We start from the raw sequence: 23453 nt of genomic DNA on the forward strand, positions 1-23453 counted from the left end.
ACTGATCCAAGAAGCTCTATGTGTGCTGATCAATGGCGTCGATAAACATACCAGCTGTAGGATTAACTAAGTTTTCCAGGATGCAAATAAACAAACATGCTCTTCTCCCAACTACATAGATCACTGTCCTGCATCCAGTGCCCGGTCACGTCAACATCACACACTATGTCCGTTCTTAACACAATCATCAAACACTTTTCCGTGGTTCCTTAGCATAAGTTCAGCTTAAATTCATATTTTTCGTTACGTCACTAGAAACACATTATTTTTATATATTGTATTTTATTAAAAACATGATGGACACCTGGTACTGATGATTACAGCCATTCAGGTTAAACAATAGCACTTATAAAGAACAATCATGTATTTTTCATCAAATTAACTGAAGTCAAAGCTTCATATATAATTCTGAGAATTATTAAATTTTGGTAAAAGAACAAAGCTGCAGACAGTACTTTATCAGGCGGTAAAGTACACTTTTTGCATTATGTCTAAATGTATTAATGCAAGCGTCCTCGTGCTTTAACTATAACAGTGCAGGAAAACACTGTACTTTATTACACTATACATGGGGGTAGATCAAACTGTATTTCTTAATCATAAAATGATTATTTAAATTCAGTAGACTTGTACACACATTTTTTAATAGGTATATATATATATATACTATACTACTCAAAACTCTCAAGGACCGCTTAGTTCTTTCATGTTGAATAGTGAAACTGACATGACCGAGTTACTACTGTGTAATACAACAGAACCGTTGGGTCCTTCACCTTATGTCAGTTGTATGTGCAATGCTAATCAATTATTACCATAGTCACAACACTCTAGATCTCCTTCCTTTAATGAGTGTTATCGTAAATCTAATGTTCCTTCATCATTGAATAATTAAAGTCACATCAGATGAAGTCCAGGTCATTGTTTTTCCTATACTTAATAAGGCCAGATCTTTTCACTAATGAATTTATTTTTTCAAAAATAGAAAAATATAGAACATACTGTTAGATACAAAGCATATGCTTGTTTCTGACGGTAACTACTAATAATGGTTACATAATTGCAATTAATTCTGTAGTTTATGTGTAGATGAGTGGATGTATGGGTCGAGGAAACATATATACCAATGTGACAGCCTCTGTGGTCGAGTGGATAGAGCATCTGCTCAGAGACAGGAATGCATGTGGTTTGATCCCTGACTGCATGGTGTTAAATAATGGTTCTTCATGTTACCTGGTGTTCAGCATTTAAAACACAAGAGTCATCAGAAGATGACATATCCCCCCAGCCCCAATAAACTTGAAAGAACAAATCAACTGACAGTTACTTAAAGTCCAGTTTTGGGGGGACTAGGTACAAATTGTTTCCAAGGAAATCATGAAAAATAAAAATGCCAAAAATCTGCAAATAGCGAATGGCAATACTTCAACCTCTGCTGTTTGATATATTGCTCAAGTCTTGTAGAAAGATATTGAACGGTTTTCAAGCTGTGATCCGGAACGAAACCCACCCCTCCCTTTTGAGAATAAGTCTGAATCGTTTCCATGGAAACCAAGAAAAATAAAAATGACAAAAATCCGTAAATAGCAAAAGGCACAACTTTAGGTTCTGTTTGATATATCTACCAAGTCTTGCAGAAAGATATTTAACAGTTTCCGGTTGTGCTCCGGAAACAAAGTCCATCCCTCCGTTTTGAGACTAAGTCCGAATCGTTTCCATAGAAACCAAGAACAATAAAAATGACAAAAATCTGCAAACAGCAAAAGGCACCACTTCAGGTTCTGTTTGATACATCTACCAAGTTTTGTTGAAAAATATTGAAAGGTTTTTGAGTTATGCTCCGGAAACAAAATGATTACGGATGGACGGACGAGGCGTCGACTATATTCCCCCCGCATTACAAGCCGGGGGGGGATAATAAAACAAAGATTGGTTGGCTTGAAGTTATAACACTGTGTCAAAGTGGTGTATCGGTGTTTAACTCCAGCATGGTATATCAGTAGGCTAGCTGTCTACAACAGGAATTAGTCCAGACTAGTGCAAGCATCTATATGCAAACAAACACATGCATGTATGTCGCGAAATTAGTGCAATAATCTTAAACATGTTCAGCCTCATTTCAGTGCAGATCCTCAACAACCTCCTGTGGCACATGACAGGAGCCACAGCTTTTGTAATGTTGGCTTCTATAGTCTAATGTAAACACAGTATATCTCCAAATGGAAACCTTTATATATTTTACTGCATTACATACTCTTCAAAACTAATGTGTGAAAACATACTTCAGAAGCATCTCATTCTTATACTGAAATAAAGCACTGTCAAAGTGTCATAAATCTCATTTACCATGTTAATGTCATATTAACCACTTATATACTAGTAAAAGAAATGTTAAATAGTAAATATGAATGATATGGTGGTCCTTCACGTTTTTTGTGTAGTGTACATAAACATCTTCTTCTTAACTATACTGACAATGTCCAAATGGATAAACATTGATGATGTGTTACAATACAATCATTATTTAATGTTGATAATGACATTTATTTTTGCACTGAGCAAACTGTGACCTGTTGTTAAATGGGAAATAACTCAGTGTTGTTTAAGATACAATACTGTACATCTGTAAATCTAAATTATAGTCTTTGATTATCAGCTGCATCATCTAACAATAATCTGCAACTCATAATCTCTAAGCCGGAACTAGGTGTACATTTTACTGTATTAGATACTCTTCATAGCCTGCACAAGATTGATCCAAGGTATAATCATAGTTAGCTCCCTTTACACAACAGTTCAGGTTGTGCAGCATCCACAGAAACAAGCTACTGTCAGATCATACATTCCTGAGCACTACTGCTGTCATTGACTGGAAAAGTAAGCATTGATGAAGAAACTACAGAAATCTATTTTGATATTTTGTATATAGATTTTAAATGTCAATATTTGTTATTACTGCCGTGTTACCAAACATATATTGTACACAAGTGTCTTTACAGCCATTTTCTCTTCAGTGTTGCAGAATGTTGATTATTATATTGTAAACTGGCTCAAACCTGCTGCAGATAAGCAAGGTCAACTATTTGTATCAATGTTCTTCTTTTGTGTATAAACACAGTATCATAGAGAAAACATGTAACATGTATCAGTATTTCAGTAGCAGCCCTAAACAGTTGGTTGGTTGGTTGGTTGGTTGGTTGGTTTGTCATTTAATGCTGCACTCAGCAATATGCCATTTATATGGCGCTCTGTAAATAATCGAGTCTGGACCAGACAATCCAGTGATAAACATCATGAGCATCGATCTACACATTTGGGAAAGGATGTCTCAACCAAGTCAGCAAGCCTGACCACCCGATCCCGTTAGTCACCTCTTACGACCAGCATGGGTTGCTGAAGACCAATTCTAACCCAGATCTTCACAGGTACCTTAAACAGTACTGCTACAAAAGTAAATAGATGTCTAAATTGAGAAGTGCAAACTAAACAGAAAATAAATGTGCAATTGTGCATTATGCCATGCAACATTAAATTTTTTTTTATTTATATGATAAAAATTATTTATATGATATTTTAAACCAACAATGTGAATCTCTGGTGTCCCCATGCGTGATACTGGAATATTGCTAAAAGATGAACTCAGACTATCATTTGATTAAACCAACAAAATCTTCAAGATATCATCAATCAATGCTACTGTGCTGATATATCACCATAAATCTTCTACTGTTTATGTTCGTATGGACTGATGTTCATCAGATTTGTTAATTATTTCTAAATGTCTACCAAGGATCATATCCAGAGTTCTTCATTACTAAAATTCACTGATTGCATTAAACATTTATTTTCAAAGGTGCACGATCAAATTTCTGCTTATGTTATAACAGTTACATCTAAAATGGGATATTAATGGATGTTGACACACAGAACTCAAGAGACAGGTGGTTGTTTCAAAATATTTCAATCTGACCCGATAATTCTTCACTAATGTTATGCAAACAATAATTACCAAGAAATCCTTTGCATACTCTTGCATTTATCGATATAAAGATGTAGCCATATGTTTCAGAGGTGAATCTGTATGTATACACCCCAAGATTGTATAGCTATTGTCATCAGTTGTGTGCATCTACTGACGAAGGACATTTTCTTGGTCATAAAAAGAATTTTTAAGTTAGAGCTAAGGCACACTGCTCACCAGGTATACTCAAATTGACTTCACTGTTATATGTTAAAAAAGGTTTTGCATTCAAGTGAGGAAAACATGGTTGTTAATTCCAGCTTTGTAATGCAGTCTGTTCAACTTAAGAAGACTATCAAGTCTCAATCATAATTAATGTAATAGTATTATCATAAAAACAAAAATTCATGAGATATTCACGTTCTTCCATAATCACCAAGCATGAGTACAGATGATCATGCCGAAATTAAACTTATACAGATTATATGTAACAAAAGTTTTATCACTTAATCACATTAGTTTAGAAAATATTTAATTCTTTACCTACATGCTATACATCCAAACAAATGATCATGTCTCAAAGCTCACTTACTTCTGAGAAGATGATCCTTAAACATTTTTATCATTAATATTGTTTTCAGTTTATCAAATCATGCGAAATTTAGTAAGTTTGTCGAATCCATGTCATGAACAAATCTGTCACCAAGTCACATTATGATCGCATATATCTATGTAATGTTACAGTGTTCATGGCCTTGTGATTTGTTAATGATTTTCAAAGTTTGATGATTTTACCAATTTAAAACAATTACAGAAGTAGATCTGTAGCCAATATGGTAGCTACACATGATATCGGTGTTTCAGATTCCTACATCTTGTAGTACCTGGACAGAAGATATTTCAACATGTTCAAGACCTTTCATGATTTTAATCCAGCTCATCTCTTCTGTCTGCTGTGACTTAATGCTGATATGATGTTCACACAGATGATCGACAATATATGAAGCCATAAGCACACAAGGACCTTTGGTCCTGGTAAGCAAATTACAAGTGTGTTGGTGAGCATCTCTCTTTCAGAACATTAAAAAACAAAAACATGACACAGGCTGTGACAAACAAGTGTGAGTATAACCTTGCACCATTTGATATTTAAGTAAATAACTTGTGATCATTGACCTGTTTGTTATCTGAAAAGAAAATCATTTTAACCCTACTGATAAGTCCTGGTTTATAGACGAACACATTCAGACTTTGTTTATATCAGATGCATATATTTTAATGTATATATGTCTCAGAAACATAGCACTGCAATTTTAATGTGTTCCTCAAGTTAAACAATTCCTTCTAAGATCAAACAGTTGCTAGAAGCAAATACATTCACCAAACATGATCATCATGTGGCAGTACTATGTGTGCTCCAGAAATTCCAATGCCAAACAATTGTCTCCTGAAAATGTCCTGTCAACAAACCATCCTGGTCCTGCCTTAGTGTGTGCCTTGGAAACAAGTCTCACTAACGGATCACTAGCTGCCTGAAACAAATTAATGTTTGGATGTTTGATGAGTTACAGCCTGTAGGTTTAACTAGACATTTTGCATCTGTTGATCAAATTTCAATGATGAGTGAGTGACATTAGCCACTTGTCCGAAGCCCAAGTCAAGTGTAAATGATGCAGAGATGTGGCTAGTAGAATCAAACCTTCTTGTTTCTGGAACTTAATAATTGAAATATAAACCCGAATATGAATCAAGATCCAACTATTATTAATAGAGATTGTGGGGTAGTATGTTTTTTTACACAAACTAAATAACTGAAATATTTCTAATTTCTCATTATGAATCATGAGTGAGTGAAAGAGTCGGGTTGTATAGTTGTACATCGCCTTTAGCAATATTCCAGCAATATCATGGCAGGGGACACCAGAAATGGGCTACACACTTTGTACCCATGTTGGGAATCGAACCCGAGTCTTTGCCATGATGAGCCAACACTTTAACCACTGAACTATCCCGCCACCCTTATGAATCTAAGATAGAAACATGACAAGCAGTGTATTACTGAATCTTCTGGGTGCTGATGTAGGAGTTCAATCACAGAATTTTACCACTTACAACTCGGTGGTGATATCAGTTTGTTTAACATATTTGTAATTTCATGACTTGTTCATGTGCAAGTGTGCGACAAATATTTTCTCTAGATACAACAAGTTTGTTTGTGACTAACTCCATTCCAGCAAACATTCAAAACATCTTGAGCATTTTTGAAAACTGAAGTAAGGTTTGCCAGTCTGGCCTCACAGTTACCAGATAACTGAGAATATAATTTCAATTTGTGAATTAAACATTTTGCCATTCTGACCTCAGCATGAAAGAATATTGCCACAAAATGATCTTATTGCTCAGACAATTGTAAGCCCATCTCAAAACATAGGAATTTGACTGCTGTAAGCCAATGTTTAAGTATGGGAATTACAATCATCTTAGCACATTTGTGACAAGTATCTAAAATATAAACAGTGAAAATATTTTTTATATTAGAGAAAATTCTTACAGTTTTCACTAAATGCTCAGAATCTTTCCACAACACTGAACAAAGAACAATACAATATGGCCATGCCAGAATGATTTTATTAACAATGACATAATCACACTGAAATTCCACAAGCAAAGCAAAAAAAACATAATTCTCACAACATCAAGTTAGTAGACAGGAAGTTCATGATGAAGGTGCTGTGAATTTACAGGAAATATTTCATGCACATGCAAATTATAAACAGGATGCACAAAAACACATGCAGATAAAAAGCAAATATAAGGATGTGTTAGTGTTTGTGGTCATAAGGCAAACAGAGTTACTCCCCTTTGTGTATCTTTTGAGCAGATGAAACCAATGGGGTTTTACAATTTAAGAGAAAGCTGAACTGGGTGATACATTCATCTATGAGGGGAGCTGAACCCAGGTTTACTTGTAGGTTATGGCAAAAGGAAGCAATACCAACTGAGCTACCTGAGGCCTCTACAAACAACCAAATCCATTTACTAGACACATAGCAAATGCACATTTCACAAAGCTAAACAACTGGCACCATCAATATGGATTTCATCAGCAGTGTTCAAAACTGTACTTAGAAAGAAGTCAAGTGGTTCCCAACACTGAAATACTGTAGCAACTCTTGAGGAATCCAGGTTCTTCCTTAACTTAAAATGTGTGAGTAAGTTGGGTTTAATGCCACTTCTGCACTCCAGTTGTATCACAGGGAGGAAAACCAGAAGTGACGCAGGTCTCAGAAGTTTACCATTTTATTGAAACCCGCAAGCACAGTTATAGTGCTGTCAAACTAAAATATATAAGACAAATCTTACGGATAACAACTTCTTGATTTATTTTACACAACGTTTCTGGGCTAGCCCAGAAACATTGCGTAAAATAAATCAAGAAGTTGTTATCCATAAGATTTGTCTTGTATTACTACACCAACTTCTAAATGCCTTTGAAGAATTTTAAACCAAAATATGTTCTAAGCAAACCTGGAATCAAACCAATGATGATATGATTCTGGCATGCCCAATTATATTAAGTGACACAAACTTGCACAGCAAAGATCCCATTGTATATCTATCATGTGTATCATAAAGTCTATCAAATTCATCTGCAAACAAATTTTCAATATTGATCCCTAAATCTGTTATTCTGTGTAAGATGGAATCTAGTTATAAGTGTCTGGCAAACGTGTGAGTTAGGATTAATGCCTCTCTGGAATGCATTTCAGCTGTATTACTGCACTTACGGACAAAAAAAACCATGATGATGAATCAAAACATGTCATGGATAACTATGAGGATCTGTCATATCCTTGAATGTCTAATAAATTCCTCTACCTGCAGTAACATGAAGTTGTCTGAGTTGATTTCACCCAACACATGATAATGATATCGATAAAATTCTTCATATTGACATGTATGGTATCAATCTACAAAAAAAATGTGCCCTGCAGTATTTTGTCACCATGGTTAAATGGTTAAAGTGTGTTGATACAACTGCAAGTGTTAACATCAAAGTGACACTGCAGTGATGCAATATATTATCAATCAATGATTGGCTATTCAGATGTAATCCACGAAATATGGAACATGTTAATGTAAGAATGATACATCTGGGTTAGGCTTAAATATAACAGGCATTATCACAATGTACGTAAAATTATACGACCGGTGCAGACACAATGGTTACAACCGTTTGTGACAAAGATTGATTATTGTGACACCGGCAGCTTTGAACGATTGGTGTCGAAATATGCCACCAGTTGTCCAGGAAAGGATTAAATCGGCATGCATTTATCAATCATTTCTTTTTGTCACGTTTGCAAAACAAGCTACGCAAGCGATGATTACATACCAACACCGTTAGAATGAAAGGAAATCGATGTTGTAGAAGATTCGTCCATCGCGAAGTCGTAGAAGAACGAATGTTATTGTGTATTACGTCAATGAAAGCGTGGCTTGTCAATTTCAGGTATTTCCGGTACTTCCTGGTATTACGGGCTGGAAAAAAAGTTTACTAAAGAATCTGCATTTTGTCAAATATGATTTATTCATATTACTATTTTCCTATTAATATCTTAATTTGATAGCAACCAAATGCGAGCATTCGAACATTTTATCATTTTTTGACCTAATTAAACAGGTGCGCGCCTGCGATATGACGTCATGAAAGAATGCACGCGCGAACTTTCAATCTCTTTGGTGCGTCGCGTGTTCGTGGAAGATGTGAGGTCATGTCGCGTTATTATAATCACCATACAGGTATGTATATATATATATACGTGAAACCTAGATTCACGCATTAGTTTGAACAGGTGCAAAGAAATAACAAACATGCAGAAAACATAAGCAACCGAACTGACTTTGACACATTTTTTATTGACCTGAGTTTGGGAACAACATGGGGAACATATTAGTCATGTCTTGACTGTAGGAACCTATCGCGGCTCTCGGCTAGCCAATATTTAGCCGATATGGGACCAAAGCAGGGTCTCATTAAACAGTTTGTGCAGATCACGAGTGTATTGTGTTGCTCTAGGAGTGGGTGGGTGGGTGAACACTACATACTAGATATTACTAGCTTAGGTTATTATCAAACTAACATTACAGGTCCTACATTTTTCCAAGGAAATAGTGCCTTTAGTTCCAGTCACCAGTTATGATGAAGGATGTGTGAAGGAATGAAAGGATTGTGATTCCAGTTGTTTGTATTTGAAATTAAAGAACAAAGCCCAATAGGTCCTTTTTCATCTGCACTAAAATTTCTCGGTCCCGAGATTCTATCCAATCAAGATGTTTTGATTTGTTGGACACCTTGTCCAAATTACTAAGAGGTTAAATGCTTAAGCAAGCTGACAATGTAATGAATTCAGCTGTCTCTGTGTTCTGGTACACTTGCAATAACTGTGGAAAGTATTATTCAAGATCTGATACATCACATGACAAATAATATTTATCTTCACTGGCTTCCTGTATCAAGCAGAATTCAATACAAACTTCTTCTTCTTACACACAGCTGCATCTATGAAAACATGTTTTCTCAATATCTTAAAAGCCTCATTCATCTCCATGTTCCAAGCCGATTGCTCCTCTCGTCAAACTCCCTACTGCTTACACAGCCTCACGTCAAAACAGCCATGGGATCAAGAGCGTTCTCTGCTGCAGCCCCCTATCTCTGGAACATTCTACCACTCACCCTAAAAGAAATAGAATCTGCTGATGCTTTCAAAACTGCCCTCAAAACTCATCTGTTCAAACTCTCTTTTCCATAGACATTGTCTACAATCTTTTCTCTTCATAGCGCCATTGAGCAATATCTTTTGGAAATAGGTGCTCTATAAATCAATTATTATTATTATTATTATTATTATTATCTACTCACAAATATGTTCCCAGAACATAACAAGACAAATATGTGTTATTGCTGTTTGTATTCCAGACATGGATGAAAGGTTCATTTATATACCAACACAAAGTCCCACACCTTCTTCCCCTGACGATGTTGATGAGGAACAATGTTTGTTTGATGACATGCCCTTGTTGGCATATGGGAAGGAGGAGGAAGTTAGAGACACAGCCTCACAGATAGATGCAACGACACAAGCTTCTACTTGCCACTGGCCTCCAGACATTAAGTCTGAAGAAACAGTAGTACCAGACGTTAAGGCAGATGAAGAGTATTACACTTCCGGGGAGAAGAAGGTATACAATAGCTCTCTCCTCTTAACACCTTTGCAGAACTGTCATCTTCCTTTTGCAAGGATTTATCTTGAATTCCATACCAAGTACCAACAGCAGGCAGATTGGATAAAAACATAATTGAATTGAGGTATTAATCAGTGTGCGAAATTTACACTGGTCCTGCGGTCCCTACTCGTCAAAGTTTGCAGTGGTCCTGGTGGCCAGTGAATTTAAAAAATAATTAAACAATGTTAAAAGTTCAAATGAATATAATAGTATTGATAGTTAAGTAAATCTACAAATGTTATTTTGGACCAGTGAAGTACAGACAGGATCACTAATTATTTTCCACTCACAGGTCCTGTGGTCGAGTGGGAAATTTTGAAAGGTTCCTAACACTGTTTAATGAACCTGTTATATTCTTAATTTAAGATGTAAAACTAATTAAACGTGATAGCCTCTTCCTCTTTATTGGTCCTGTTATAAGTGTCACTTTAGACACACAGACAAAGTCATCATATTTTGTCATCACAACTATGTTAACAACTGGGGAACTAATAATTGAAATTCAGTTATTCGATACCCTTCATCATGCAGTGGTATTATCTATGAGTAAATGGTCTGATGTTAATGAGATTGTGGCTAGACTTTCATAAAACACCATTTACTACTCAGTTTCTCAGCTCAGTTAAAAACTTAAGGCACTCACGCACTGATATTCATAGCACATTGCACTGCTTTAGATAGGGGTGAAACAGTATACTACCATATTAGTAGAACTGCAGTATTTTGCCTTTGGTTTTGTATACCATAATGCAATCCAAAAATTTGGTGTTTTCGTACGGTCATTTTATTGATCTTTTTAAACCTTTTCTAAAATGTCTAGAAATCAAATCATTTTGTCAAAATCTATGCATTTCTTTGCTTGACAGCTGCTATTTTTGTGGAAGTAAGTTATCATATACCGAACCGAAGGCCTTGTACCGCAATACTACCATACCATGGTAAGAGCATACCGTTTCACCCCTAGGTTTAGATATGGACACTCATGCCTCATTATCAAGTGACCCATCACTGGACAAATTATTTCTCCTATAGTTAAAATTGAAGGGTCGTCATGTTTTGTTTTGTATTTTCACAATCCACATTCTTTGACCCATTGAAATCTGAAGCACTGATCTCCTGTATGTACAAACTGGACATGTTGGTCACTGATCAAATCAGTCTACCAGACATCTGCTGATTAGTGCATATTACATTGTTTTCTTATAACCAGATGTTTCTTTTGAAAGTTATCAAGGCCCCCAGCCAGAGAGTTTTATTACTTCTTGTCTCAAAATACGGATGAGGCTTCTCCTTCAAGCAGACGAAGAACAAACTCCTCCAAAAAGAACAGAACTCCTCGCACTGCTCTCAAAATGATGGAGAGACACAGAGAAAATGAGAGGTATGTTGTAACTTGCTGGAAAGTTGTGTATATTCCTACAGACAGTGTTCCAAACAAGTGCCTACATGTTTGTTGGTAGATTTTGTAGTAGAACCAGTTTCAAAGTTGTATGGAGACTTAATGCCTGCAGTAACTTTGCATGTCAATTCATTTGGTACAGTAGGCTGAATTTTTTTTAATGAGGCCTGAAATGTTTAGTCAGGTGCTGCAGCTTCAAATGTGGACATATTGTTCAGAAAAATAAAAGAATACCATCATACCCTGATCAGGAGATTTGAAAAAGTGTTAGAATTTAGTCTCCTTATAATTAAGTCTCCTTATCCAAATGGACACCATCCTAAACTACATATTGAATTATATACATACTAATTAATATCAAGGATACATTCACTGCCACATAGATTTCTTGGAAGTAAGAGTTAAGTTACTAAATGCTAAAGGCAGCCTGATCTATTACACTTGTGTTAGAGGAACTATGGGGAAAGTTACTGATTGGAGAGTTGGAGACTCCTGCATTTGTGAAGGATATGTAGGCCAGACCATTTTTATTTCTTGTTTTACGGATTTTTGTCCTCAGAAAACCTAAAGGCAGGAGGGGAAAAAAATAAAAATAAAATCACCAGTTAAAGTAATATTCCTTCTAATTATTAAAAGTATTTTGCTTCTGTCAATTTATGAAGTGTATATGGGGCAAAAAACAATCCCAAAACAGTTTTCTTGTAAGTTCACTTTTGCCCAATGAAAACAAGGATTTTATTTTTTGAGCGGGGAAAATGAATTATTATTTGTTTCTTACTCTTGAAAAAATACGACCTGCGGATCCGTAAAACAAGAAATAAAATTGGTCTGGCCTTAATGAAAACAATGGTGACAGCAGTAATGCACAGGATCATGTGGAGGATAGAGGAAATACTGACTCATTTTCTCCCTAGTTTTGCCATGAATAAGTGCTCTTTTATCTCTAGTGCTTTAGAGTATCATTCCTAAATGACAGTGAACTATCTCATGCTTATGGTACAGATATAAATTTGAAATGTATCTAATTGCTATATAGTGAGGGCAAATTTCAACTATTTTTTAGACCTATTAATAAAAATTGCTGTATCTGATTGATTTCATGCACCATGAAAAATGCTTTCAGAACTCGACATCATAACCTAAATGACAGTCTGGGTGAAATCTGCAAAGATGTACCTGGATCCTCACATGATGGGAGGGAAACAAAGGTGATCAGTCATTTTGCATGCCACGGCAGATGTACTGATATAAGCTTGAATTATTTTCCGTGTCTTATGATTTTATGGCAGTATTCGTCAGTTCATTGTTTGCATTGATACACAACCATGGATTGGTTGTCTAAACAGTGTGACTTTTGTTGTGTGTCATTTTGCCCCATGATGTTGTTGAAAATGTCAGTCACTGGTTTTACTGGTCTTGATTCTTTACAGCAGGGTATATTGCTGACTGCAGTGTTGAACTACATACTGACAATAAATAAATAATTGTTATGGACATGTAATTATGCATCACTGTGTATCTTTGCTTAAATAGTAAGTGAGTGAGTTTGGTTTTATGTCACTTTTAGCAATATTCTAGCAACATCACGGCGGGGGACACCAGAAATGAGCTTCACACTTTGTACCCATGGGGGAATCGAACCCGGGTCTTCAGCATGAGGAGCAAATGCTTGAACCACTTGGCTACCCCACCACCCCTTTGCTTAAATAAGTCATATCACAAAAAGACTTGCCCCTGAAAGTCTTGATTGAAACTGATGAATGTTTCTTTTGAAAACAGAAAGAAGTCAATGAGCTCAATTTCATAGTGTTTCATTACAGTACAAGAGATTTATACATATTTGACCATTTGGGATGATTTAGAAAGTAAAGTCATGGTTTTCTTTTAACCTGTAATCTTAAGTTAAAAGAATACTTGACTGTCTACCATCCATCCCAAATATTGGTAACCTATTACTTAACATAAAGGTTTTCTAAACATTCATAATAGTGCATTCTAATTCATCAGTGAGTGAGTGATGGATAATGGTGAATTATTCAGACTACAGTAGTGGTGGTCAGATTAATTGAAATAATCGGAGAATGGTCGTAGTGACCAAGGAATCGATCATGTTTTCTCATAATCGAACACAAACAATTCTGGAACACTTTTTGCATTAACAATATTTTTCGCAAGGTTGGTTTTGATGTTTTTGTGCAAACAAAAAATAACCAGGAAAATTTCATAAATGACGCTAACCAATTATTTTCGATGATTGATCAGTTATAATGAACCAATCATCAATTATGAGATTTTAACCAATTCCCAACACTAGACTGCAGTCCTTGCTTACAATACAGGTGGTGATGATGCAGAGGATTATCAGCTATGTGGCCTACCTGGAGAACACCATCGTCCAACTGTGTTCTGAGCTGGGTATACCCTACTCCAGTTCAATGACATCATTGACGTTACAACTGCGCAATGAAATGGGTGAGTCAGTTAATTACATGAAATAATCACTTCTTGAAAATTATCTGAGATGACCAGACAGATTCGAGGTTCTCCAAATGATCATTGTACTAAGAGCAAAATATAATGGTAGTCAGGAGATTTACCAGCTTCTGTGGTATATAGCTGGAATATTGTCAGCACAGCCTTTGGATCTGCCACTGGTCTAGTTAGTGTGTGATTATTATTTTTCAGATGACATTGATTTTAGGGAATACATTTTTTATTCAGGGGTGGAAATAACTTTAAAATTGCTAGTGTACTCCGGTATAGTGGCACATGTAAAATCACTTGCCCTGATAATTTTTCCACTATACCAGCCGTTTTCTTGTTGATTTTTTAAATATACAACATAATTAACATTGGAAAGTCAACTGGACACCGGTACAGTGTGATATACAAATTTGCCTGCCCGACAGAAAAACACACTGGACTCGGACGTCAGGCAATGGGTTATTTCCACCCCTGTTATTGCTAACCCACTGTGATTCTGGGGTGTAACAATACACTAGAACAGATATATAAGAAAGATTGGATACAGCAAACATTCAGACTCAATGAAGTGTGTAAGGAGTGAATGATTATTTCCTGATTGGTTTTATTATACTTTCCACATTTTCATTTCTCATGTCTCATCTCAATCTATTAAGGCAAGCATATATATGTAGTAAGTATCAAGTAGTAAACTATGGATATCATTCACTGGTTTTACTTTAGTTTCATCACTGGGGAACAATTCTATAAGTCCAAGATATTTTTATGGATTAAACTTCCATAAAAATATCTTGGACATCAATGTACAACTTCTAAATGCCACTGAAAGACATCACAATTCTATAAGTGTTTGTGCTAAGGGATAGTGAACATCCAAATGCAACATGAGAATTGTTGGGTTTTTTTACCAGTGACACTGCAGTGTCTTTCGCCAACGAATGGACGGTAGATTGTTTATTACAATGTTTATCATTGGTACGAAGGTGATTATTAAGTTGTAATTATTTACTTTTATCAGAAAGCAGAACTGTTCAGATTGAAAAAGGGAACAAGAAGTCTTCAAGCAGGAATGAAAGAGACTCCATGGTATGTGTGACTTAATTTCAAATTATGAGATTTAATGGTGTCCTAAATCATTGAGATGTCAAGCATATTTGCATATTAGTCTAAAGCCAGAGTCCTGTACAATTTTGTTCTGACAGCTGATATACCTCCATGTAGCAAGACTAAAACATACCAAAGATTATGCTAAGTGTCATGTTTGGCCTAGCAGACTCAAAAGTTTTTGGCATTGAGTGAATTTGTGTGAATGCAGTCTGCACTCAAATCTGCTGGATCCACTAGCCCCAAATTCACTTTTAGCATCAAATTGAGTAGATTTCACTGTAATCAAATGGCATTTGTTTCCTGATTCTTTCCTACTCCCAACAGAATTTTACTTAACTCAGACTTAAGATTTGTGGCTGAAGTTGCAGAGTGTGAATGAAATCTTCAATTTGAGGAAAAATCAAAAGTCCAAATGTTAATTAAAAAAATATTACATTTTCTGCTGTCTTTTATCATGACCTTTAAATGTTATCTATCTTGGTACTTCACATCATCACTACATATATACTGAGTTATTTTAATTTGTAAATAGAAAAAGACGCCCATGAATGACAAGCAGAGTTTTGGTCGGCGGCTGAAGCTATCGTCTCCTACAGTAGACTCAACCAGCGACCACCAAGTACCACAACACATTCCCAAAGCAAGGGAGAGCAAAGACTGTTCCCAGGATTCCACAGTTCCAACCTCCTCCTTCCTGCCCTTCTTAAATGACAATGCCGTTGCACCCTGGTTTATCAACACCGAGCAGGACGGGGAAGTTGTCAATGCATGTGAGATTTACTCTGGATACACTATACCATATCAAGTGTAGCATAATATTTGATAAAGCAAAAACAATACATATATCCATATGTCCATATATAGAGGTGACAGTCAGCAACCATTAATTCATATAGAGAGGCAGAGTTGAGCCGTGTAATGCTGTATTGAATATATACTTTGGGATGTTTTTAATGTCATGGGCCAGTGTTATTGGTTACAAGTTGTATCAGGCTGAAAAATGTCTGAAACAAAATGTCAAAACAACTGAAATAAATTTTCTGATAAATGTATTATCTGAACAACCATAATATTCTGATTAAGAAGGGAAATATAGTAAATCAATCCGACTTGTTTTATAATCTGCCATCTGATTTGCTCAAGAACCAACACATCCTTCATTAAGTCTGGGTCACTTAGAATTTTCTCAGGATTCACATGACCTCATCATGGAGTGTTTGTTGGGAGAAGTATCCTATCAGATTGAAAGACCAAAAATGAGACAGCTTTTATCCCAAATAATTGTATTTTTATTGTCAACTTTATCAAAATATTTAATTTGATTTAAGACAGATAACATGTTCTGATAAATGTTCTTTAACAAATGAGAAGAAAGAATCTTATGTTTCTCACCTTTAAAACTTTCCTTGTAGGTGAATATGACCCCTTCTTTAGTCAAGAAGTTGAAGCAAATGACTGTCTGAGGTTTTCTTCATCTTTGATGGTAAGGCATTGTTTGTATGAGATTAGCATGAGTAATGAACTACTAAGTTGTTCTACAAAGAATGAGAATTGATGTAATACAGTATAATTATTATATTGTGATACTGATTGTGTAGTAAATATATGTCTCATCCAAAATAGCAGCCAACCGACTTAGTAAAACCTGCGATTGTGAGTTCAAATCCTGGCTCACCATGATTATATTTTGTCAGCACCAGACCAATGCTCATGGATTTCACTAAAGAGGTAAACGTCTCAGATCCGCATCACTGCATCAGTTTCTTTCCACAGTAAATAGACAGGGCACTGTATAATTGGAGTGAGTGATTTTACAGCAATATGGGCTTCACACATTGTGCCCATGAGGGGAATCGAACCCCCTTCAGCGTGACGAGTCGACGCTTTAGTATAATTGGAATACTGTTCTGAAAGATTTGATGTAAATTAACTAATTCACAGAAGATGATGGGCTTTCTCTGTATCGGGACTTGGAAGGTCTAGTCTTGGGCAACGCAATGTATCTTGCATGGTTGTGTCCCCTTAATGATCATGGGTTAGAATCACTGTTTGCCAAGATTATGGTTTTGTTTTATGGGTAGTCAGCAGTATACCTTCATTGGTTTTGCCAAAGTTGCAAATGTCAAAGACATGCATGATTTTAAGCTTTCCTCTTGTATCAAGCTGACACTCATATGATTTTCCTGAACTGTTTCAGGAGCCGAGATCGCCCCAGCTACCTGCACGCAACTCAAATCATGTCGTCCCTACCTCCTTAAGTCTCCTGTCCAGCCCTGACCAGAGGGAAGGCAACAAGGAGAATAAAACAACCTTCAATCTAGGGGGCAACATCATGGTGTGTATATATATGTGACAGTAGTTTGTGAACACTCCTTGCTCACAGCAGGAGCAGCGTGTCATAATGTGGTATTCAGTGGCTACCACGTTAAACTGTTTGTTGGTCATTGTTTGATTCACCATAAAGTAAAATATAGATATAAATAGACTATTCAGCTAACTGTGATATGAACAACATTGCTCATTTTGCTTTCATAGACAATGAGTAAAATCAATATTCCTGTTTCCACGTGCTTAGAAAGTAAGTACTGATACACTGGCAAAACCACCAGTATCAAAACTTTTTATGTTTGCTTTCAGCCAAACCAGTCATATTTGTCAATTTGGAAACACATATATGCCGAAATTGGTTTGGCTTTAAAAATTGTAGATCCTTTTCCTCAATTCAACTTAATCATTTTTCTTATCAGTCTGTAATTTACTCTTCGAATTTTGCTTAGATAGCATTTTATCTATTTTCAAGAACATTGGCCAAGTTGATTGGTATGGAAGTGAGCGAGACGCCAGCTTCGACCCTGACCTGCCACTTTCTCAAGCCGTCTCCCCAGACAACGTTTTACAGACCATCCAGATTCCCTCCTCTTCCTCGGCCTTCCTCTCTCCTATGCAGTCTTCTCTTGCGTCCAAGCTGGCCCCACTAACTCCAGGAAGTAGGAAGAACAAACGGAAACAGTACACACCCAAGCGATCTCCATTTAATAATTTAGATATAAACTCTGCTGATACAGGGAATCAGCAGTATTTTAACATTGAGGATGATGAACGTTTTCAAATGGAACCTATCAATTATGAAGTGGAAGCAACTGGAAATGGTACGAGCATTTTTATTAATAATAACCACAGCAATAACATATGCCTTACTTGTTTTTATTTCATGGATGTGCAGTATATTTGAACAAATATGAATGATATGTGATCATGTATGTGAAGAAAATATTTGTAATTTAAAAAATTTGCATATGCTAAGTTAAGCAGCATGTTGATGTTGAGCTTTCAATACAGAGGAGCCTGAAGATGTATCCCTCCAGAGTCTCGGCCTGACTCGCAGCCAGAAGACCCAGATAGCCCAGCTTCAATCTCAGAGATACAGGCCTGCTTCGTCCAACTCTTCAGAGGGGTAGGTGGACTTTGGTGCTATATTTGTGCTGTAATTCATGGCTGTCACATGTGGATACACAAGGAAGAAAAAATGAGTTTGTATGTTGTCTTAATTATATACTGAAAAGTAGTAATAATGAAACTATGTTGTACAGACCTAGTTTTAATTTGCATTTTCAAAGAACTAAACAGTGCTTATTATGAGCATAGTACATTTCTAAAAAAGATCAACAGTAAGAGACAACAGTTTTTCCAGTAAATTAATAAAACATGAATTATTGTGTTGTTATAGATATATAGTCAAAAAGAGAATGTGGTATACTTTCCTATCTGTTATTACAGGTATTACCTGAGCTTCTGAATGTTACTAGTACGCATAGGTAACATAATCTATTACGTGTGAATATGTGTCTTGGTTTTGAAATATTGGGCTGGGGGACTCATATTGTCCAAAACTTGAAGGCAGTGTTCAAAACTGAAAGGAATGCTATTGTTCTTGACATTTATTCCTTTGTTATTTGAATCTCAATATCTGACGTTTTAATTTGGGACTTGCGCACTGTTAAGTCCCACACTCTGGGGTATGACCTGTCTCCATGGGTCATTGCCCATGCCCTTGGCAATCTGACAGAACCATTGGATTAGAACCAGCACATATTAATGTTGAGTGTTTGCTTTTATCTTCTCTACAGTCCAGAGACCATATTATATCTATTATATGGTCTCTGTACAGTCTAATGGATTTTTTTTTGTCATTAGTCCTTTCAGAGACAATTTAGAATAGGACTTGAAAAGGTGTTGTTTTTCGTGCTTGTCTTTGATTTCTCTAAAATGTCTTGTTCTGCAGATCAAGAGATTTGACAAAATCAGGCAAAACTGACCTACGGAAAACTTCCTGGATGAATGGGTTCATGATGTTTAGCAGATTGAACAGGAGAACATTCATCAAGTATGAAAACTTTCTTCATGTCAAAAGTAAAGGCTGAAATGAGAATATTTGCAAATGATATTTTCTTCCATGATATATCTTTGAGCACAATACAAAACAATGATTAAATGTGTAATGTATTAAAATTATAATTTCATATTTACCTTTTATGAAGTTCTGTGTATCTCGACCTTTACTTGAGGCTTGAAAACTCTCACTTAGATTGCCTTTAAAAAGGTATTAACTGTAACGACCTGTAGTGATCTTTTCATGTTATCAAATCATGTTTCAGTATAAAGAAAGTGGTATTAAAACATAAGGGTTTCAATTTGCTTTAAGTGACTTCTGCTTGTCAGTGTTGATGAATGTAAGTTGTGACTGAACTGGTTTCTTGTACAGTGCCAACCCTGGAGTTCACACATCCCACATCAGCAAGATAATGGGACATGCTTGGAGGAACATGACGCCTGAGGAACAGGCTCCATACAAGTAAGATAATCTCCTACATCAGTGTTCACACTAGAACCTGTGTGGTAAGCAAAGAAGTACATACATATGTTGTAATCATTACCAGATTCTTAGCAAACTGGCAAATACTTTTCTAAAAGCCAGTCGGCACCTGAACATTTATTTCAGTCTTCTTTCATTATGTTTTTGGAAAAATATGGGGATATTTTTTTAGTATTGGGGTGTGTGTTTTTTTGGTGGGAGTTGCCACTTACATAAGCTCATGAGTATAGTAAACCTACCACAGCTCTTATTTGATCAGTTTGTTTATGTTATGTAAGCACCACCCTCAGCAATAGTCCAGTTATGTGATGGCATCTCGGCCACATGATCCAGTGATGGATATCATGAGCATACATTCGCACAATTTGGATTTGATGGCATGCATCAACCAAGTCAGCAGTTATATGATGGTTGTGTAGACCAAACAATCCCGTGATTGACATGAGCATCAATCTATGCCACTGGGGCATGATGATATGCATTGACCGGGTTGACCAACCCGTTAGTGGCCTCTTTTGACAAACAAGGGTTCCAGAAACCAGTTCTAACATGCATTTATTCAGGGTAGTTGTTAATGTTTGCATGTATTTAGAAAACAACCAGTCTGACGTATAGCCATGCCTTAATCTGTTGCTTATTTGTAGATCAACGGGGGGAAAAAGGTTATGGTAACATCAAATATGTTATGGTAATGTGTCAGTGATAACACATGAAGACGCATTCAGACATCCGGAAAACCTGCTTGCCTTTGGATACTTTTAAAAACAGATGAACTGACTCTTGAACTGAACTATTGGTTGGTGCCAATATCACACACAGCACTTGAACACAAAACGTTGATGACAGTGTATAAAATAAGCCAAAAATCCAGCCAGACATCAGGGCTGGTAACTTCAAAATGTTACTAGCCCAAAATGGATTTACAGACCATCGGCTTGGCTAGCTGTAAATTTAGACCGTCCATCAGAAATATAGACCATATCGGCGGTCGGGCGGGCCTTATTTCATACACTGTTGATGATGACAGGTAGTCAGTGTATGTTATGCTACTGTTTTAGGGAGAAGGCTAGACTATGTGCCCAGGAGCTACAGAAGCAGCAGATGCTGCCAGCTGATTTCACCACACCACCCAGCCTGGCTGCCACACCCACCAACTTCACCACCACTGCGACCATCTCCAGCACACAAGACAAGTGTGGCTTCTTTAACTCTGACAATTCCTCAGGGTCCTATGTCTCACTTCATTTGGATGATTGCTAGATCATTGAGGAGTAGTGTCATTCCAAACTTCTTAAAAACAGAAGACAAATGTCAGAAAAATTCTTGTAACACAAATGTGTGAATAACATGGATAAGCGACAAAAAAAAGGATGGAAAATGTGATTTCAACAGATATTTTTATGGTGGACAAGCATTCCCCAAATCGAAACAACTTTTATAATCTTAGACCTTATTATCAGTATTATTCTAATTCAGAGGTTTATTATATACGTTGACATTTATCTGCATGACCCTCAATTAACTCCAAATATTTGCCTGAAAATCCATCTGTAAAAAGATAAAATTAGTATACCTGGAGGGGAAAACGTATCATGAAATATGATATTCATCAAGATATCATCTTTAGGATGAATGTGAGTGTGTCAGAGTGATATGGACATCTTTCCATCCTTGTTTAAATCAGTTCCTGTTTATATACATAATCATGTATTTATTCACATAAAACATGTTCACTCAAACTTTCATATCCCAATAAATGACTGAGTTTAGTTTTACGTCGCTTTAAGCAATATTCTAGCAATATCACTGCGGGGGACACCAGAAATGGGCTTAACACATTGTGCCCATGTGGGGAATCGAACCTGGGTCTTCGGCGTGACGAGCCAACGCTTTAACCACTAGGCTACCCCACTGCCCCCCCAATAAATGAATACTAATAATGTATATTAATGGGTTGTAGAGGCTGAATGTAATGTTGCTGTCTCAGGAAGCATGTGTGATTAAGTAGAATAGTTCTTTAAATATGGTATCTTAACACTGATCATCAGCATCACTCATTCTGTTTCACTATGTTGTATAAACAACTGGTATTTAATTCTATAGTTTTTCTTCCACTTTTGTGTGCTCATCTTCAATAACTTTCAGAAATGATTCACATCAGCAGGTTATGTACACTAAACGCCAAAGGAAATGTTACTCTCCTTCCTTAATGACGGAGGTACCTATCTTCAGCTGGCGTTGTGATGTGTGCATGTCCACTCGTTGGTCTGTCTAGGGTGACCCCAGTCTGTCTGAAGCGTTGATTAACTCTTATAACCGTGATACGATGGCATCCAAGGGCGTTGGCAACAGCATTGTATGTCGACCCCATCTGCACCATTACAATGTCTCTTTCTCTCTCTTCAGGTGTTAATCGTGGATTATTTCTCGTACTTGTGTATCATATATGTATTCTAGGCTCTCTTTATACCCTATAGAATCATTCTGCATGTGAAATGGATGCAAATACTGCTTGAATATTGCTGCGTTTTGGCAATTGATATTGCACTGTGTAAACAGAAAATGGAAAAACGTTACTTTGCACGCAAAAATGTTACCAAAGATAAGTTTAGATGTTCCTGAAATTTTTTTCACAATATCAAAGACATGTTTTACTTGTTTTCACTGATGAAAATCAGCAGAAAATGTGTTAAAAGACTGAAATCATAGGAATTATTTTACAATTTTATACACTCTACAACAGTTGTTTCTTGTTTTAATAGTTGAAAAACGGTGACTTAAAATGGTCTATCTTTGTCTCAAACCAGAATTTTATTTCAACTTTTCTTTTGGACATTTCAATCACTGTTATTGGTTTAATTCGGCATGGACGAAAATAGGACAATTTAACTCTTCTGAAAAAGATGCATTTCACCTAAATATGAATGCATTTGAGAATGTTTTTTCATGATTTGCATAAAGCTGTGTTGTTAAGCTTTCTTGTAAACTACCGGGTAATACCTTCTAACATATCTCTGATAGTTTTTAAGTAATTCATAAATGTAGGAGGGTAAGATTTCTTTTGGCGTTTAGTATATGTAGTTCATTTTGTAGCACACTTGTACATAATTCATACAGTATACTTCATAACAATGCTACAAGTACTGATAAGTTAAATGTCAAGTGTTAAAATTAGATTATGTGCAACAGTAGTGATCCATCATTTGTGAATCATGCAGTGAACAGAGGAGGCAATTTGTCAATGTTCATTTGAGTCATGGTAATGACTCCGTATGTTCTATGAGATGAATTTTTGTTACAGTTCCTGTGAATAAAATGATTACAAAATATATGCATAGCTA

General features: G+C 36.2%; 2 protein-coding genes across 2 annotated transcripts in view; one reads left to right on the forward strand and one right to left on the reverse strand.

Annotated features, from left to right (window-relative positions):
* The window catches only part of LOC124267111 (echinoderm microtubule-associated protein-like 2), a 74733-nt gene extending 66256 nt beyond the window's left edge, over positions 1 to 8477 (reverse strand). The window contains exon 1 of the mRNA XM_046701976.1: positions 8358 to 8477. Within this exon, the coding sequence (XP_046557932.1) occupies positions 8358 to 8406 (49 nt within the window). The 5' untranslated portion in view covers positions 8407 to 8477. The remainder of the gene's footprint in view (positions 1 to 8357) is intronic.
* A 215-nt stretch (positions 8478 to 8692) lies between these two features.
* Positions 8693 to 21921, forward strand: LOC124267246. The gene is made up of 14 exons (XM_046702158.1): positions 8693 to 8764; positions 9942 to 10204; positions 11476 to 11630; positions 12772 to 12856; positions 13988 to 14120; positions 15151 to 15218; positions 15772 to 16009; positions 16652 to 16722; positions 17437 to 17574; positions 18040 to 18388; positions 18579 to 18693; positions 19522 to 19623; positions 20002 to 20091; positions 21171 to 21921. Exons 1-14 carry the CDS (start codon positions 8737 to 8739, stop codon positions 21370 to 21372), a joined length of 2037 nt encoding a protein of 678 aa, XP_046558114.1. The 5' UTR covers positions 8693 to 8736; the 3' UTR covers positions 21373 to 21921.
* Positions 21922 to 23453: the final 1532 nt, after the last annotated feature.

This window comes from Haliotis rubra, unplaced genomic scaffold (genome assembly GCF_003918875.1).
Source record: "Haliotis rubra isolate DU_JTF1 unplaced genomic scaffold, ASM391887v1 Scf13, whole genome shotgun sequence".
Classification (NCBI taxonomy): Eukaryota; Metazoa; Mollusca; class Gastropoda; order Lepetellida; family Haliotidae; genus Haliotis; species Haliotis rubra.

Coding starts and splice junctions, on each gene's coding strand:
- LOC124267246 (XM_046702158.1), top strand. CDS start 8,737: ATGTCGCGTTATTATAATCACCATACAG. Junction 19,624..20,001: donor AACAGGAGAACATTCATCAA/GTATGAAAACTT, acceptor TTTCTTGTACAG/TGCCAACCCTGGAGTTCACA. Junction 20,092..21,170: donor GAGGAACAGGCTCCATACAA/GTAAGATAATCT, acceptor CTACTGTTTTAG/GGAGAAGGCTAGACTATGTG.